The 17325-nt window shown below is 39.3% G+C and overlaps 1 protein-coding gene across 8 annotated transcripts in view; it reads left to right on the top strand.

The window, feature by feature from the left end:
• Positions 1 to 17325, top strand: part of KLHL7 (kelch like family member 7) — a 70320-nt gene that overhangs the window by 41241 nt on the left and 11754 nt on the right. For all 8 annotated transcript variants that reach the window (XM_005549992.3, XM_045388912.2, XM_005549993.3 and 5 more), the window contains one exon: positions 5036 to 5178. In XM_005549992.3, the coding sequence (XP_005550049.2) occupies positions 5036 to 5178 (143 nt within the window). The remainder of the gene's footprint in view (positions 1 to 5035; positions 5179 to 17325) is intronic.

Below are 17325 nucleotides of genomic sequence, written 5' to 3'. Positions count from 1 at the left end.
GAATTTGTAATTTTCTTATGAGTTCTGCATTCTTAATTTATTTCAGATACTTTTGTTGTCATTGTAAATTGTATCTTTTTCCTTTTATGTATGTATTATTTATTAGCCTGGCTTTTTTTTTTTTTTTTTTTTTTTTTTTTGAGACAGAGTCTCGCTGGCTTCTAGGCTGGAGTGCAGGGGCACAATCTCGGCTTGCTGCAACCTCCACCTCCTGGGTTCAAGTGATTCTCATGCCTCAGCCTCCCAAGTAGCTGGGATTACAGGTGCTCCACCACACCCAGATAATTTTTGTATTTTTAGCAGAGACAGGGTTTCGCCATGCTGGTCAGGCTAGTCTGAAACTCCTGGCCTCAATAGATCCACCCACCTTTGCTTCCCAAAGTGCTGGGATTACAGTTGTGAGCCACCAAGGCTGGCCTACCCTGGTCATTTTTTATGGTCTTTTTTCCTTGCTTGTGTTTTCAGTTCTTGCTTTACCTTAAACTTTTCAAATGTTATTTTATGTTCTATGTTTCATAATGCCAGTATCTGAAGTCCCTGAAGAACAATGCTGCTATTTGTTGGTTCTATTGACTTATTTCTGGTGGCTTAATTCCTTGTATGTTTTGTAATTTTGAATGGTATGCTTATATTTGATTGACTTTAATCACCAGGAATATTGGGAGGCTTAGGTAGTGTCTTCTCTGTTCTCTGGAATGTCTTCTCTCTTCTCCTCAATAGGAGAATGGTGTTTGCTTTTGCCGAGTTCTATAGGGCACAACAATCCAGGACTACTTTGAGTTTTCTTTGGCTTATGGTTTCCTAGACTTGCAGGCGGGGTAAATTCAAACCTCAAAGCTGCATGAAGGTAGGGCTGTCAATATAAATTCTCAAAAGAGGGACACTTTACCTGAAGCTGAAGTTGAAACAAAATTATTGCTGCTTCTTCTGCCATCGGGCAGATATTTTTCTTAGCCTATCCTTTCACTAAAAGTATAACCACCAATCCAAGTGATCCAGCTTTATCTCAGTTCCAACTCCTTATCTTGAGCAGATCCAAGACTTTATCTTCTCTGCCTCACACAGCCAATAAAAACAATTTCTAGGTTTCCAGTATTTTCATTAGACTTATCACATAGCTACTGCTTACTAGTATGATGTGGTTTTAGGTAAGTAGACCCAATGTCGTCCCTAGATTGGAAAAAAATATATCCATACAATGTAATGTTCTATAGTTACTAAAAATATTTTACATGAATATCTAATAATGAAAATTTTCATAAGTGGCAAAAGCGTATTTTTTTAATTAAATGAAAACAAAACTGAAAAAGACTAAGTGTGTTTGAACCTAGTTGAGGTTGTCAAGGGAAAAGGAGAAGAAATGTGCGTCAAGGACACATCCTTACAAATACCTATATTTAAGGGGTACAAGAAAATGAAAAAAAATAAAAGAGCAGCCCCAAAGCTACTTGAACCAAAGCCTGGTGTCTTGGAAAACCATAGTGTAAAAGAGTGTTTAGAAGGTAGAACATAGGTGGCCACTTGTCTCTTTAAATGCAGAGAGGAAAGAAAATCAGGACCAAGAAGATGCCTTTACATTAGGACTTTATCTCTTAGATTTTGTACATGCTAGTATCAGGTTTTTTTGTTATGCCCAATTCCCAAACTGTGTGTTATTTTCCTGGCCTTAGAATTTCTATGTCTTCATACATGGTCTGAGCTGTTGAAAACAACCAGCCAGTCTCAGAATCTAGTGTTTAGTTCTTACATGGATTCTGAACTGATTAAGAAACAGGATAGAGGCATTATTTCAGAAAGTCAACCAAGTGTGAGGAGTAGACACTTGAGCAGGATGCTTTGTTGTTTAGTTTAACTTACTAGGCTTATTACATTTTTTTTTCTTTTCCTTTTTTAAAATAAATAATAGTGGATTGTTCTATTACTCCTTGACTAAGCACAAGCAGCTGAGATGCTTCCAAGCTTTGGGGCCTGGGCAGAGCTAAATTGGGGAAAGCCTTCCAGCCTCTCTTTTTCAGATCATCAGTTGTCTTCCTACCGCCTAACTTTGTTGCCTTTCCAGAGTTGAAGAAAAACAGAAGACGATTGAAAAATAGAATAAAACTAAGCTTAAAAAGTTACATCTAAAAGAAAACAAATTACAAAATACAAATGAAGTGCACAGTAAAAGCCACCACAAAGGGCCAGGCCAACTTCCCTGAAAATTTCCAAATGATTATACCTAAATCTGGAAACAATAACTCACGAAGGAATAAGCCTAAGCAACAAAGAGCTCCTCAGAGAAAGTTACCAAAGTGTCCCCCAGCCCTATTCTTGGGGAGGGAAAAAAAGGCCCATCAGTGAAGGATCCAAAGACATGCCTCCTCCAGTGTGTCAGCACAGTTGGCCACTGTCAGCCACTTTTACCCCATGGCCTATTGGTGGAAACAGTTCCCTCTTGTCTCTCTCCTTCCCTCCAACCTTTTTCTTACTGGGAATATTTTGCATTCATAGACTACACAGTCCACTTTCAACCTGTGTGGAACCATCCTAGAGCAGTGGCTCTCAAACCCCTCCCTAGCGTTTCTGATTCAGAAGGTCTGGGCTAGTGTTCAATAATTAGGATTTTCAACACACTTCCAGATGATACTGATGCTGGTGGTTATGGAACCACACTTCAAGAACTACCCACAGGCTAAATGCAGACTTGAGCTAATGTGGTTTTTACAATTGTAAAGGATTATAAAACAAAGAATATTCCACAGAAACCATATGTGGCCTACAAAGTCTATTTGTCCCTTTACAGAAAAAGTTTTCAGATCCCTGACCTACAGCATGCATCAGCTTGCCTTGGCCTCTGAAATATCCAGCTGTTTGAATACAAAAGAGCTTCTACTCAAACTCTGAAATGGAAGAAATGATAAATATTGATAAAGATGTTCATTAACTCACCAACTATTCCAAATGAGTTTCCATTCTCTATCCTTTTAATAAAGACCCAAAACATAGCCTCATTTATAGAAAAGTTTTGCATGTCTCAGGAATTTTTGGGCCAGGCATGCTGGCTCAGGCCTGCAATCCCAGTGCTTTGGGAGGCTGATGTGAGAGGACTGCTGAGCCTAAGAGTTTGAGGTTATAGTGAGTTGTTAGGGCACCACTGCACTCTGGCCCAAGTGACAGAGCAAGACCCTGGCTCTAGAAAAAAATAAAATAAAATGGCCTTATTTTATCTTTAGATTAATAATATTGTACAGTTCAAAAGATATTAAAAGGATACATAGTGAAAAGTAAGTCTCCCTGATATCCCTTTTCACTACTCTCTCATTCTCTTACCCTGGAGATTAACATTATTATCTTGTATATACCCTTCCAGAGGTAGTCTTGAGACTGTACATACAGTCATTTACTTATATATCCATGTATAAATTACATGTATAAAATTTGTATATTTACATTAAAATATACATTTTTAACACAAACAGTATTGCACTCTGTGTACTGTCCTACATCTTGCTTTTTTCATTCCTTATTATTTATTGGAGATCATTCCATGTGTACATACTAATCTTTCTCATCTTAACAGCCACATATAATGTTCTATTGTATAGGCATAGCATAATTTTTTAACCATTTCGCTAACAGTTGATAAACTCCTAGAAAGGGGAATTCCTGGATTAAAGGGTATATACATTTATAATTTTTGTAGATTGGGCTATATCACCCTTCCCATGGTTATACCCATCCATCCCCACCATCAATGGAAGAGAGTGCTGCCTCCCCGATACAACCATTTTATACCCTGTGATCCAGGCAGTTTGATCTTGGCCAATCTGATAAGTGAAAAAAGTATGGTTTTAATTTGTTGTTTTCTAACTAGAGCACTCAAGCATCTTTTCATATGTTTAAGAGTTATAGTTCTTTTTCTGTGAACTATATTCAGATACTTCACCTAATTGTTGGTTAAGTTGCTGGTAATTCTTAATAAAGTATCTTTTAATAGTATTTTTTATTATTTATAAATATTTTTCTAGTTTGTCATCTTTTAATTCTGCCTTTTTTTTTTTTTTTTTTTTTTTTTTTTTGCTGTGCACTATTTTAACTTAAAGTTTTATATAGTTAAGTGTGAACATTTTTTTCTGGCTCCTATATTTTTGGTCATTCTTAGGCTTCTCCATTCTGGGCCTGTTTTTTTTTTCCAAGCTTTTACTGCATTTATGAGTTTATATATTCAGATTTTTATTGATTTGGAATTGAGAGTGAAATATGAGGTAGGGGTATAATTTCTTTCTTCATATTGTTGTCTAACATAGACAATCCTCCTTTCCCACACTGATTTGAAATGATACTTTAACAGTTTTTGATTGTTAAGTGGCATTGACAAAATTAAGGAATTGCCGAAGGAAAAGGATCGTGATAGATCACAGTAGTTCTGACCTTATTGCATTTTAGAGTCATCTAAGACAGTGCTTCTCAAAGTGTTATGTACATCCTAATTACTGTGGGGTGTTAAATATGCAGATGCTGATTCTGTAGGTCTGGGATAGGGCCTGGGGTTCAGCATTTCTAACAAACTCCCAAATGCTGAAGCCACTGGTCTTTGAACTACATTTTAAGTGGCAAGATTTAAGAAGCCCTCTAAAATACCAATTCCTAGACTCTATCTAGAGATTTTTATTTAATTGGTCTGTGGTAGGTCCCAGGTATAAATAGTTTCAGAGATTTTCTAGGTGATTCTAATGTAAAGATCGAGAACCACTGGGTTAGGAGATGTGGATATTATTTTGACAGCTGTTGCCAGATAATTCACTGGTACATAGTAAGTTGCTTGCTGGGTGGGGCAGTCTTAGAATAATGGTGATTGCTGAGAATAATGAATTGCTTAGTACTCGGATCCTTATACATTTCTCCTGCCTCTTCTCCCTCACTTTCCTCAAATGCTATAAAGATAGGATAAAAGAAAGTTACTGAAATAAAGGCCCTGTTATGTCTTGGTATTTCCTTTTCAAAGCACTGGTTAGTGCCTGAAGTTCTTGAAGAGTTGCCATGTATTTTACTACAGGTGGAATGAGGTACCATCTACTGTCTCCAGAGGACCGAGAAGAACTCGTAGATGGCACAAGACCCAGAAGAAAGAAACATGACTACCGCATAGCCCTATTTGGAGGCTCTCAACCACAGTCTTGTAGATATTTTAACCCAAAGGTAACTGATTTTTATTCTTGTTTTTTGATGTTGTCTTTGAAAGCACTGAATACATAAGACACTCACCAACCACAAGTGGTAATAACTCATACCTTCAGAGATTATAATTTATGGTGTTCTTTCACATACCTTAGGAGATACATAGATCATTTTACAGATAAGGAAATCAGGCTTAGATTCCAAATGTTTCCTTAATTGTTCTGGAATGTTACATGGTAACCACTGTCAAAGAAAAAGGGAAACTAGTTCTTCCCCACCTCTCTTTGTCAGCAGCTCCTTGCATTCATTACGATTTCTTCCTTATGTCCCATTTTAAATGAAAATCTGCTGGGGCTATATTTTGTTTGTTTTTTCCCCTTAGTAATTTTAATATGAAATAATACATAGTCATTCTAGAATATTTGGAAACCCTAGAAAACCACAAAGAAAAAAGATTAAATGACCTTTATTTGAACCATCTAGAAATGATCACCAAGTTTAGTGAACTTTTCATTACATATTATGCCGACCAACTGGGTCAGGAGAGCTTGAGTCATAGGGATAGGAATAAAACTTTTTTCAGTGGGTCATTACTTATAACCTTGAGAGAGTCCACTCACGTTTCTACTCCTTGTGTCTTAGACCTGTATGTTTTGGCTGTGGGAGAAAGAATACCATATTTTTCTGGTACTACATGTATTGCTGGGGAAGAGCAAATACCACAATCCTAAAGGATAACACCCCAAACTTGCACAGTGATATCCATAAGTGGTGCTGAATCCAAACACATAATGATCTTTTTCATCATTTTGCAAACCCATTTTTGGTTGAATAGATACCTGATGAGACCAGAGCATTATTTCAAGCCTACATCCATCTGGATAAACCATTAGCAACTGCCCAAGACTTGATAAACAACTGACCTTAGGGTTTTTCTCCTAAAAGGTATAATGGACAGTAAAATGAACTGCTTGGAATTCTGTCAAGTCAGAACACTTTCCTTCATATTGTCCTTCAAAACAGTTCCTGACACGGGGAGCTACAATGCTTTTGCAGCTCATTATTGGCTATTACTATCAAAAGTGAACCAAGTCCAGGCCCCTCAAATTTGTTAGCTGATATATTAGTGACACCCCTCCATGAAGGCATAGTCCTGGGTGAGGGAGAAAGGTAGTGAATTAAGTGAAGGGCTACTGGATAAGGACTGTCATTAGCCTATTTGGGTATTTTGTGCCTTTGGAACCTCCGTAAGCCCAGTCTTGCATTTACATGCTGCATTATTGGTTGAAGACATGCTGTATTTGTGGCTAGGCAGGTCAGGTAAAATTGTTCAAGATGGGTTAATGACTGGTCACCTGGTTTACCTTGGTGTCAGACATTTGCCATCTGTCAGAACCTCATGGCCAGCTGGGAATTGTCTACTGAAAGAATGATACCTGCATAAAGGAGGCTGGCCTTGCTCCAGAATTTGGGGCATGCTCTGATTATATTGAGACATACCTCAACCTATATGCAGCATCCTAATGCCCCAGGATCACAGGCAGCTGAACCATACTACTGTAGCCTGTCCCACTCAGAAAGATTTCTCGTACTCTAGATTTTACTTGTAACTGATAGCTTTGCGGTTTACCCAGAAGTGTAATAACCATATGCCATCTCTAATATGTAGGAGGTGCTAGGGGTCAGCAAGCTGTCCTTCATTTTCAAGGGATTATACCAACATGCTGTAGATCAGGGCTTCACAAACTTTTCTATAAAGGACTAGTGTAAGTATTTTCAGCTTTGCATGCCATCCATAGTCTGACCCAGTAGCAGGAAAGCAGCCATAAACAATACATAAGCGAATGGTTATGGCTGTGTTCCAATAAGACTTAATTTACAGGTCAAGTGCAGTGGCTTGTGCCTGTAATCCCTGCACTTTGGGAGTCCAAGGTGGATGGATCACCTGAGGTCAGGAGTTTGAGACCAGCCTTGCCAACATGGTGAAATTCCATCTCTACTAAAAATACAAAATAATTAGCTGGACATGACAGTGCATGTCTGTAATCTCAGCTACTTGGGAGGCTGAGGCAGGAGAATCACTTGAACCCAGGAGGTGAAGGTTGCAGTGAGCTGAGATCATGCCACTGCACTCCAGCCTGGGCGACAGAGTGAGACTGTGTCTCAAAACAAACAAACAAAAAAAGACTATTTACAAAACCAGCTAAGGGGTTGGATTTGGCCTTCAGGCCATAATTTGCCAACCTCTGCTCTAGACCTAAGAACATCTAGGGACTTTGAAGCAATCAGCACTGTATTCTAGACTTATCTTCTGTCCTGTCAAGCAACATTTCTTACCAAGATGTAGGATCCTTTCCATTTTCTGGTCTCCAGTAATGGTTAGCATTATGCGCATCAACACAGGAGACCAGTATGTGACCTTGGGAAGGTGAGATGGTCCAGGATGCCTGCAGCTTAGATTATGGCATAGAGCTAAAGAGTCAAGGGATCCTTGAAGTCAGACCATGACATTTAAAAATTTTCCCTGCCGGCTGAAAAGGAATTCGATCTAATGATCTGAATAGATAGAAACAGAAATATGCATTAGCCAAAGTGTTAGCTATATGGCAAGTTTTCCTGGCTATATTAATCTGATCCAGTAAGAAGACCACATCTGGCCCTCTTGCAACAAAGTTACCAGTCTCAGCAGTTCCACCAAGGCAAGCAGTTCCTCTTATATTTTGGTAGAGAAAGAAACTTCCATCAGCTTTTCTTTCTTACCATAACAGTTAACACCATAACCCATAGAGCAAATATGCCGCCAGATAGCAAAAACAGCTCCCCAAGGAGGGAAAGATCAGTTTAAACTGGCTAATCACCATCATATTTGGACTGTCCCTGTTGCCCCGCTCTTGGCTCAGACATCGATTTCTGGTCTATTCCTTCATCTCCAGAAAATAGGCTGATTTTTCACCTACAGAATTCTGGCTTTCTCAATAGAAGACTGAGTGACTAGCAGGTGCCATGAGAATTCATGGCCTGTGTACTATCCAGTAAGCACACTGGCCTCACTGTGAGGACAGTTAACTTTTCAGGATCCTTTTGAGTGAAGAACAGGAAAATGATAAACTTCCTTTTTTCCCAAACAAAAACTGAAATGGTAGTTTAAATTGTAATTCTAGGCCAGGCACAGTGGCTCACACCTGTAATCCCAGTACTATGGGAGCCCGAGGTGGGTGGATCACCTGAGGTCAGGAGTTTGAGACCAGCCTGGGCAACATGGTGAAACCCCATCTCTACTAAAACTACAAAAAATTAGCCAGGCGTGGTGGCAGATGCCTGTAATCCCAGCTGCTGGGGAGGCTGAGGCAGGAGAATCGCTTGAACCCGACAGGTTGAGATTGCAGTGAGCCGAGATCCTGCCACTGCACTGCAGCCTGGGTAATGAGAACAGCAACAAAAACAAAACAAAACAAAACAAAAATTGTAATTCTAAAAACCACAGCTTTCAGGTATTAGTAATAATTACACCCAATTTGTTTCCCAAACCGTAACTGTGGTATTGATTTTGGCAGTTAAAAAGCAATTAAGCCAAGTGTTGGTGGAAGGTATTTTATTTTAAAATAAAGTAGATGGCTATTTTGATGTACAGATGGGCAAGAAGAATTCTGATTTCATTTAGGAGGTAGGGAGCACTGTTCCTACAATAAGGCAAATGTGGGATGACTCTTAGCACTTTATTTTTAGTCTGTAGTTCTAATTCTTTCCTTGATTTTTTTTTAATTGGACAGTTGAAAAGAGATGCATATTCTTCTACACAAGCCTGGAAGTGAGACTGTAACTTCAGAATTCTCATTTGTTGTCTTGCCTTGCTCTTATAAATGACTCATTCCTAATTGTACTTTGAAAATTTATGGGAAAATTCAAATAATTGAGGAATGAACTACCAATAAAAACATTTTCATTCCATCAATTATAGTTCTTGTATTTCATTGGTGACAGGAGGCAAATATTTTTTCTTACTGGTGACTAAAAAGTTATAGCAAAGAAAAATCTTACTTTTTTTCTGAATATTGACAGAAAAAGAAGTCTTGGGTTGCTATATTGAATTGAAATGATATTTTTCTTGTTATTATCCTTTTATAAAGCCTGTTGAGCTGCCTCTTCCCATCCTGTATCTGTTTTTAAATCATCAAATGCTTAGTGATTTCTAAAAGAGTTATGTATTCAGTGTTCCATTTATCCTAGTATTGGTGTTTTCAATCTGTAGCATGGTAATGTCTTACGATATTGATACCTAAATAAAAGTTGACTTAACTGACCAGTTTTTATTTGGATTCCTCCTCCCAGTGAAATGATGAGCTGGGGCTTTGTAAGGATCTTGGCTTCATACGTGGAGAAACAGGAGACTATGCCCTGGAGAAAAGAGGATTCTGCATATTCCCTGCCAACAATAAACTAGTAGTAAGACTAGCAGGGCGAGGGCCAGAGCTTGTAAATTACTAAGGCAGAAAACCATATGGCGCCCTATTCATGGAACCACCAGGTTCAGAAGGTTTACCCTGGGTGCATTTTCGTATTCAGAACTCTAAGGTAGACTCATTACTGAGCTGAGTGTCTGGCGCAGGGTGAGTACTCAAGTTTATAAGGATGAGTGAATCAATATAACTTTACATAATTTTCTCGGTTGTATAAGACTGGATCTAAATATAGAGGGCTCTAAATAAAAGAAAAGAAGATAAAAAGAAGTTATCTTTAACTTGGGACACATTTTCCTGTCAGAAATATTTTATATTAAAGGTATTGCAGTGCCTGTATCATAGCCACCCTCCCTCTTAAACAGGTCCTCCCTAAGGAGGAAACAGTCCCACCCTGTGATCATGGCGGAAATCAGCTGTTATAAACTGTGTACAATTTTAAAAGATCATGTGCATAAATGAAGTGTAAACCTTAAAGGAAAATGGTGTTACATTTTTTTTAAAAAATGAGAGTTTTATAACAGTATATGAGTAGTGTTTGTCACCAGCAAAGAGCTTTAGAAGTACTATACAGAAGTAAAAATGTGAACACTGCTACAATGATCAGAAGTACCTACAAGAACAAAATATCTAAAATAGGGAGCAACCATCCCAGATGAGTTGGACCTCTAGCTGCAAGCCCCAGCAACTGACATTGCTGAGATGCAAGTTTGGGTCATCATAAGTATCCCTTAAGCTTCCTTAGTTGTCAGCATCATGGGCAGCCAGGGGTAAACAGTGTTCTCTGCAGTTTGTGCTTGAAAGGTATTCTCCCTGATTCTTTGAAGGCAGTTTGTAAGATAGGTGGTCTTCATGTTCATGTAAAGAAGAGATTAGATCACATCCTGAGGTAAGTTCTCAGTTATATGCTCTGGTTTCCTAGAACGTCTTCCAAAATAGAAATATTGAGGGTCTCAATTTATTTTCAAGTACCTCCCTAATACACTGGTTGGTAGTGTTGTTCTAAAATCAACTTCACAGCCCCTTCCACCCCACCTTGGCATAGTGCCTGAAGTTCCCACCTTCAAAGATTTGTTTCTCTTTGTGTTATGTCACTGCATCTCCAAGAAACCCCCAGGGAAAATATGACTGATGCTGGGAGTCATGACATCAAACTCATGCTCCATAGCCACAGCTGGCCTTAATTATCATAAATTAACAGATCAGCCCTCTAAAAAGGCTCAGGGAGAGTGGAAACAGAGCTGCATATATTTGATTGAAGGCTGTAAATGGGAAGAAATGAGGAAAATGGGAATGATACCTCCGTGAAGTTTGTGTTATGTTGTGTTTCTGAGACAGGTTCTTGCTCTGTCACCCGGGCTGGAGTGCAGTGGCACGGCCGTGGCTCACTGCAGCCTTGACCTCCCAGGCTCAAGTGACCTCCCACCTCAGCCTCTCCAGTAGTTGGGACTTCGGGCACTTGCCACCACACCCCACTAATTTTTTTCATTTTTTGTAGCGACAGGGTTCTCTCTATGTTGCCAGCGCTGGTTTTGAACTTCTGGACTCAAGCAGTCCTCCTGCCTCAGGCTCTCAAAGTTCTGGGATTATAGGTGTGAGCCACCACAGCCAGCCTGGGGTGGGGTTTTAAGGGACTCTAGCCTTTGGGAGGTAGCTAGACAGCAGTGGGTCTATGAGCACAGGACTAAAGGGATAAGTCAAGCTAAGGATAACTGACAGGGAAGGAGATAAATTCACACTCTTTACTAGACCATGTCACCAATAATTAATATTGATTACCTTTGGTTATTGTTCATATGTTGACCCAGAGCTGCATTAAGAGCTGTCATCTCAGAAGTATTGAATCATATTTGGTTGGGTTGGGCACGGATTATTTTCTTTGAAAATTTGGTAATCCAGGTATAAAAGATAATTATCCTTACCTAACAACAGGGTGTGTTGTATGGCTAGCTGGTTGTAAAAGTATAATTTAAACAAATAATATTTTAGCATATATTACCAGTATCATGGTTCATCTAGGATTTGAAATTTGTGGGTTGAACACCAGCAGGGGATATGAAAGACACATACAACAGGACCCTGTCCTCACAGAGTGCATGAGGTGTACACATAAGCACACAGCAGTTAGCACAGAGGTGGCGGTCAACACCTCAGCTGAACTTAACAGTTAATTGTCCTGATGTGTGATAGACAATGACTGTGTTGGTGGCATGGAAAGAAGAGAGCTGCCTGGGTGGGATTTGTCAATCAGGAATCCTCTGTGGAAGCTTCATGGAAGTTTTCTTGAGGGAGACTTACTCATAGGGTTTGGGTAGGAAGAAAGAGAAAAGACTTAAAAGTATATTGAATCCTGGGTATGAATGCATCTTGACTTGGTAAGTATGATTATTAAAATTTTTCATAAAAGCCACCAAAAGTATTATATAACTGAATGGAATCTAACTTGACTTTGCACTTAAAAAAAAAAAGACATTAGACATAGGTGGAAGAGCTGAAGGATTAGGTCATTGGTCTTTTGTCTTTTGTGAGATCTTTTTGTTGTTTTGTTTTTAAAACAGGGTCTTCCTCTGTCACATAGGGTGGAGTACAGTGGTGATCACTGCAGCCTCAACCTTCTGGGCTCAAGTGATTCTCCCACCTCAGCCTCCCAAGTAGCTGGGACTACAGGCGTGCATCACCACACATGGCCATTTTTTTTTTTTTTTTTTTTTTTTTTTTTGTGGAGACAGGGGTCTCACTATGTTGCCCAGGCTGGTCTTGAACTCCCAGCCTAAAGCCATCCTCCTGCCTTGGCCTCCCAAAGCACTGGGATAAAAGTACATGAACCACCAAGCCTGGCTGAGACTTTTCTTTCCTTTTTTCTTTTTTCTAGATATGATCTTAGGCAAGTCAGTTAGCTTTCTCCTCCTCCTCCTTCTCCTTCTTCTCCTTCTTCTCCTCCTTCTTCTCCTCCTCCCCCTCCCCCTCCCTTCCTCCTCTGCCTCTCCCTCCCTCACTCTGTTGCCCAGGCTGGAGTACAGTGGCGTGATCTCGGTTCACTGCAGCCTCAACCTCCCAGGCTCAGGCATTCTTCTCACCTCAGCCTCCTGAGTAGTTGGAACTACATGCCAGTACATCTGCTAATTTTTAGATTTTTTATGGAGACAGGTTTCACCATGTTGCCCAGTCTGGTCTCAGCTACTGAACTCACGCAATCTGCCTGCCTCAACCTCCCAAAGTGCTAGGATTACAGGCTTGCACCACCATACCCCACCATCAGCCTTTCTAAACCAGTTTTCTGGTCTAAAGCCAAAAAGTTTAAATCTTCTCAGGATTTATGTGAATGTCATTTATGTTCGTCTGACTCTTTTTTCATTTCCTTGCTCTCCTTAACTCCTCTGTCAGATTCTCCCTGCCACCCTTGGGTTTTCTAATCTTCCCATATTTAAATATAAAAATGCTTGCCATCTTCCCCACTTTGTTTTTCCCTTCATCTTCTGAACTCTTCTAGACACCTGGGACATCTCCTGTACTCTGTACAAAAAGTAGATGTTTGTTTCATTGGTGAGAACGTTTTTATAAATGAGTATACGATTACTTTCTGGGATTTGAGATAATTTAAAGCATAATATACCTTGCTACACCAAGATTAAAAATTGCATGGCAAAGTTCACTTAAAGGCAATCTTCTGTTTAGATAACTGGCAAGGTACTAGTGCAGGGATACTATATACTTCTCTAATATGTTATTTCTACTCAAAGGACAAGTACTGTTATCAAGCGTAATAGCCATGTCATGCTTCATTCACCTTCAGACTGAGTTTTATTTAATGGTTGAGTTTCTGAGTAGCTTAGGTTTGATTTTTGTTTGTTGGTGGTGTGGTTTTAATTTGAGAGTGGAGACAGGAAGAACATTTTGTGACTTTATAAAGCAGCAGTGATTCTTAATAATTCCCTTTCAGCTTGCCACTGGCCTCACTTTGGACTCTTTGCTAATTTTAGCTAATCATTAACAGCTAAGGAATGCCCATTTATATATTGTTTGTTGCTAATTAAGCCTGATTTTATCTAGCAGCCTGCAATAGCACAATCTCCCTCCTCCCCAACTGTGGAAACTATTGAGCTACAATGTTACTGTTGTTGAAGAATTTGAGTTACAAGAGTATTTTTCCTAATGGCTAATTATTAAATTTCTTTCTGGACTTAAGGTTAATATGTTTCCAGTAATATTTGTGTGACTCTACTGAAAATGAGCATATTTCAAAATATGGATACATCCTGTGGAATTACTTGACATGATCAAGTGTTTGCTTCTGGAAAACCAGAGTGCCCTTAAGAATGTGCTATTTGGAAGGAAAGCAAAGACTGCCTCTAATCTGTCCTATAGTTGAAATTTAGTCTCATAATATAGCTATTTGTGTTTCTCAATTCTTAAAGCCTTTAAATTAGTTTGAATTAAATGTTCCTGTTAAAACATTTAGCACTAGTATAGGCTTCTGCTGAGAAAAGTAGTTGTTTTCCTGGTACCGTATTTTTGGTATCATTCCTTGTATTTTTGTTATTTTTTTTAAATACATATTCTTTGTAGAAAATTCAAATATAGCAAGATATAAAGGAGAAAGCCAAAGTGCCCCCAACGTCCAAAGACAGTCATCAGTAGTTAGTGAACATCATTTCAGTCCTTACATTTTACAAATATGGGATCATGCCTACATGCTATTTTACAAAATGTATTTTACTCTCACCATTTTATTATGGAGATATATTCACATCAGTGAGAATATCATCCTTTTGAAGGGCTGTAGAGTATTCCATCACAAGGATATACCATAATTTAATACCTGTCTTCATCAAACACATTTGGTTGATTTACAGTTTTTTCCTGTTAAAATACTCCTGCAGTGAAACACCTTTATATCTGCCAGCTTTACACGCTGTTTAGTTTTTTCTTTAGGATAAATTCCTAGGAGAAAAATTGCTCTAGCAAAGGATGAAAGTGGAAACTATTTGGATTTACAAAAACAGGAGATGAAAACCTGGCCCTCAACCCCAGGAACTGCCAGTTGGTTGGTTACAGGTCCCTCTGGTCTTCAGTGGTACAGCCACCACAGAACCAGGAGCCATAGTGATAAGATGCCAGCTGGAACTAGTGTAGTATAAAGATAGTGCTGCAATGAAGAACTGGTACAAACCAGTAGCAGAGTGCAGCAAATGTCTATGACATTTGCAGAGTCAAAAATGAGGGTGGCCCAATTGAATGATATATATTTTCTACAAATGTGAACTATCACTCAATGACAACATTCCCTCAGTATGCTAAGCCCTGGGCCAAATACTGTACAAACACATGGAGAGAAACTCTATTTTCACACCAGCTGTGCTTTTGGTGGTTGAGCATTGTGTTTATAAGTGAAAAGATATGGAGATTGTGCAGGACATCAGCAGCCATCCTGCTAACCTCCTGATTTTATAGATGAGGCTGTTGAGATCCAACGATGACAATTCGAGTGCCCAGAATCACTTTGCTAGAAACACAATAGTGACAAGAGCAACCCAGATCACTGTACTCCGAATCCTTTGTTCTTTCTAATAGGCCGTGAAAGTCTTTTAGAGAAGCAGCGTAGAGGCTAAAGACACAGCTTTGGAGTCGGATGGATTTAGATTAAGATCTTGGGTTCACCATTTTCTAACTATGTGACCTTTGATAAGTTACTTAATATCTCTTAGTTTTCTTATCTGTAAATGAGTATATTAACTTATAGAGTTATTAAGGAAATTAAATTAGATGATGTTTTAAAATATTTCAGCATAGTTCCTGGAAAGGTAAGTACTTAATAACTAATAAATTAATAGTAGCTATTTGGTTAGGGATACATCCTAAGTCATTTAGATTCTAAGATCATTGGATGTTCGGGCTGAAAGTGAAGAGACCTTTGGTCATCTAGCTCAATCATTTTGTTGTACAGATAAAGTAAAGTCCCTTGGAAGTTAAGTGACCCAGTTGAGATCCGTAGCTCCTCCATACAGAGCCTGGCTTTATACCCAAGTTTCCCAGTTCCCTTGAACTGCATTCTTTGTGTCCTTGTAAAATGAATGAAGCCAAAACTGTTTCTATGTGTTTCTCATGAAACTACTTCTAGGAATGTTCTGGTATCTGGCATAAACCTGCTTTTCATGTAGATTGTCACCATAGGCGTGTGGCCTTTTTTAAAGCCCTTAGAAACTGAGCTATATCAAATAATGGCTTAAGAGAAAGTACTTGCAATTTGGTCATCTTAAACTCAGGTTGGATTGATTCCCTGTGGTTTCTCTAAGGAATCTTAAAGTTTCGATAATTTTGCTTTCTTTTTTTCTGTAAGACCCTGCCTTCCCTAATTTGGCTCGATTTTCTCTCAAAATGATCTGAAATAAAGTTCTCAGGTGTTAAAAATGAAAAGTATTTCATTTTGGATTGTGGTTCCCTTCATACTACAGCATTTCTATTATTTGAGGATCTATGTGTTTTCAGAATACATTATGTAAAATCAATCCTTACTTTGAAGGAAAATATCTTTTTTTTCTTTTTTCTTTTTTTTTTTTTTTTGAGACGGAGTCTCGCTCTGTCGCCCAGGCTGGAGTGCAGTGGCTGGATTTCAGCTCACTACAAGCTCCGCCTCCCAGGTTCACACCATTCTCCTGCCTCAGCCTCCGGAGTAGCTGGGACTACAGGTGCCCGCCACCTCGCCCGGCTAGTTTTTTGTATTTTTTAGTAGAGACGGGGTTTCACCGTGTTAGCCAGGATGGTCTCGATCTCCTGACCTTGTGATCCGCCCGTCTCGGCCTCCCAAAGTGCTGGGATTACAGGCTTGAGCCACCGCGCCCGGCCTGAAGGAAAATATCACACTGATCTTTTGCCTTGAGGCATTTAGAGAAAAATATTTACAACTTATCACCCCCAAGCTTTTACTCTTTTTTTTTTTTTTTTCTTTTTTTGGGGGAGACGGAGTTTCGCTCTCGTTGCATAGTCTGGAGTGTGATGGCATGATCTCGGCTCACCGCAACTTCCACCTCCCAGGTTCAAGCAACTCTCCTGCCTCAGCCTCCCGAGTAGCAGGGATTACAGGTGCCTGCCACCATGCCCGGCTAATTTTTTGTATTTTTAGTAGACACGGGGTTTCACCATGTTGGCCAGGCTGGTCTTAAACTCCTGACCTCAGGTGATCTGCCCGTCTTTGCCTCCCAAAATGCTGAGATTACAGGCATGAGCCACCACATCCCACCCGAAGCTTTTACTCTTGGAGGAGCAATGAGAGCTATTGTATTAATAGCTAGAAAATCACACAGGGCAAGATACAATGGAGTGCTCAGTCATCAGGCCTGAACTTCAAGTGGTAAGGATTCAGAAGAAAGAAATCAGGAAAACCTACAAAAAGGAAAGCAGTCTTGAGCTTAGAAAAAAGTATAGCATGGCATATCACAGCAGAGGCAAGAAAGGCTGACAGGGCCAAGGAAGACAGGACTTTATACATGGATGTGTCTGCATGTGTACATGTGTATAATGAGAGATATATCAAAATTTTAAAAATCCTTCTACCCATGTCTTTTCCAGGCTTTCCAATTTTCCCATTTTCACATCTCAGCACCTAAGTGTAAGAACTTGCATGGAATAGATACTCAGTAAAACTTAACTGAATTAAATCATATTTTTAGGGTAACCGTTCCCTGACTCTGCTCACACACATACAACTTCCCAT

This window comes from Macaca fascicularis, chromosome 3, assembly GCF_037993035.2.
Source record: "Macaca fascicularis isolate 582-1 chromosome 3, T2T-MFA8v1.1".
In the NCBI taxonomy this organism is placed as follows: domain Eukaryota; kingdom Metazoa; phylum Chordata; class Mammalia; order Primates; family Cercopithecidae; genus Macaca; species Macaca fascicularis.
This window is presented reverse-complemented; position numbering and strand designations above follow the sequence as displayed.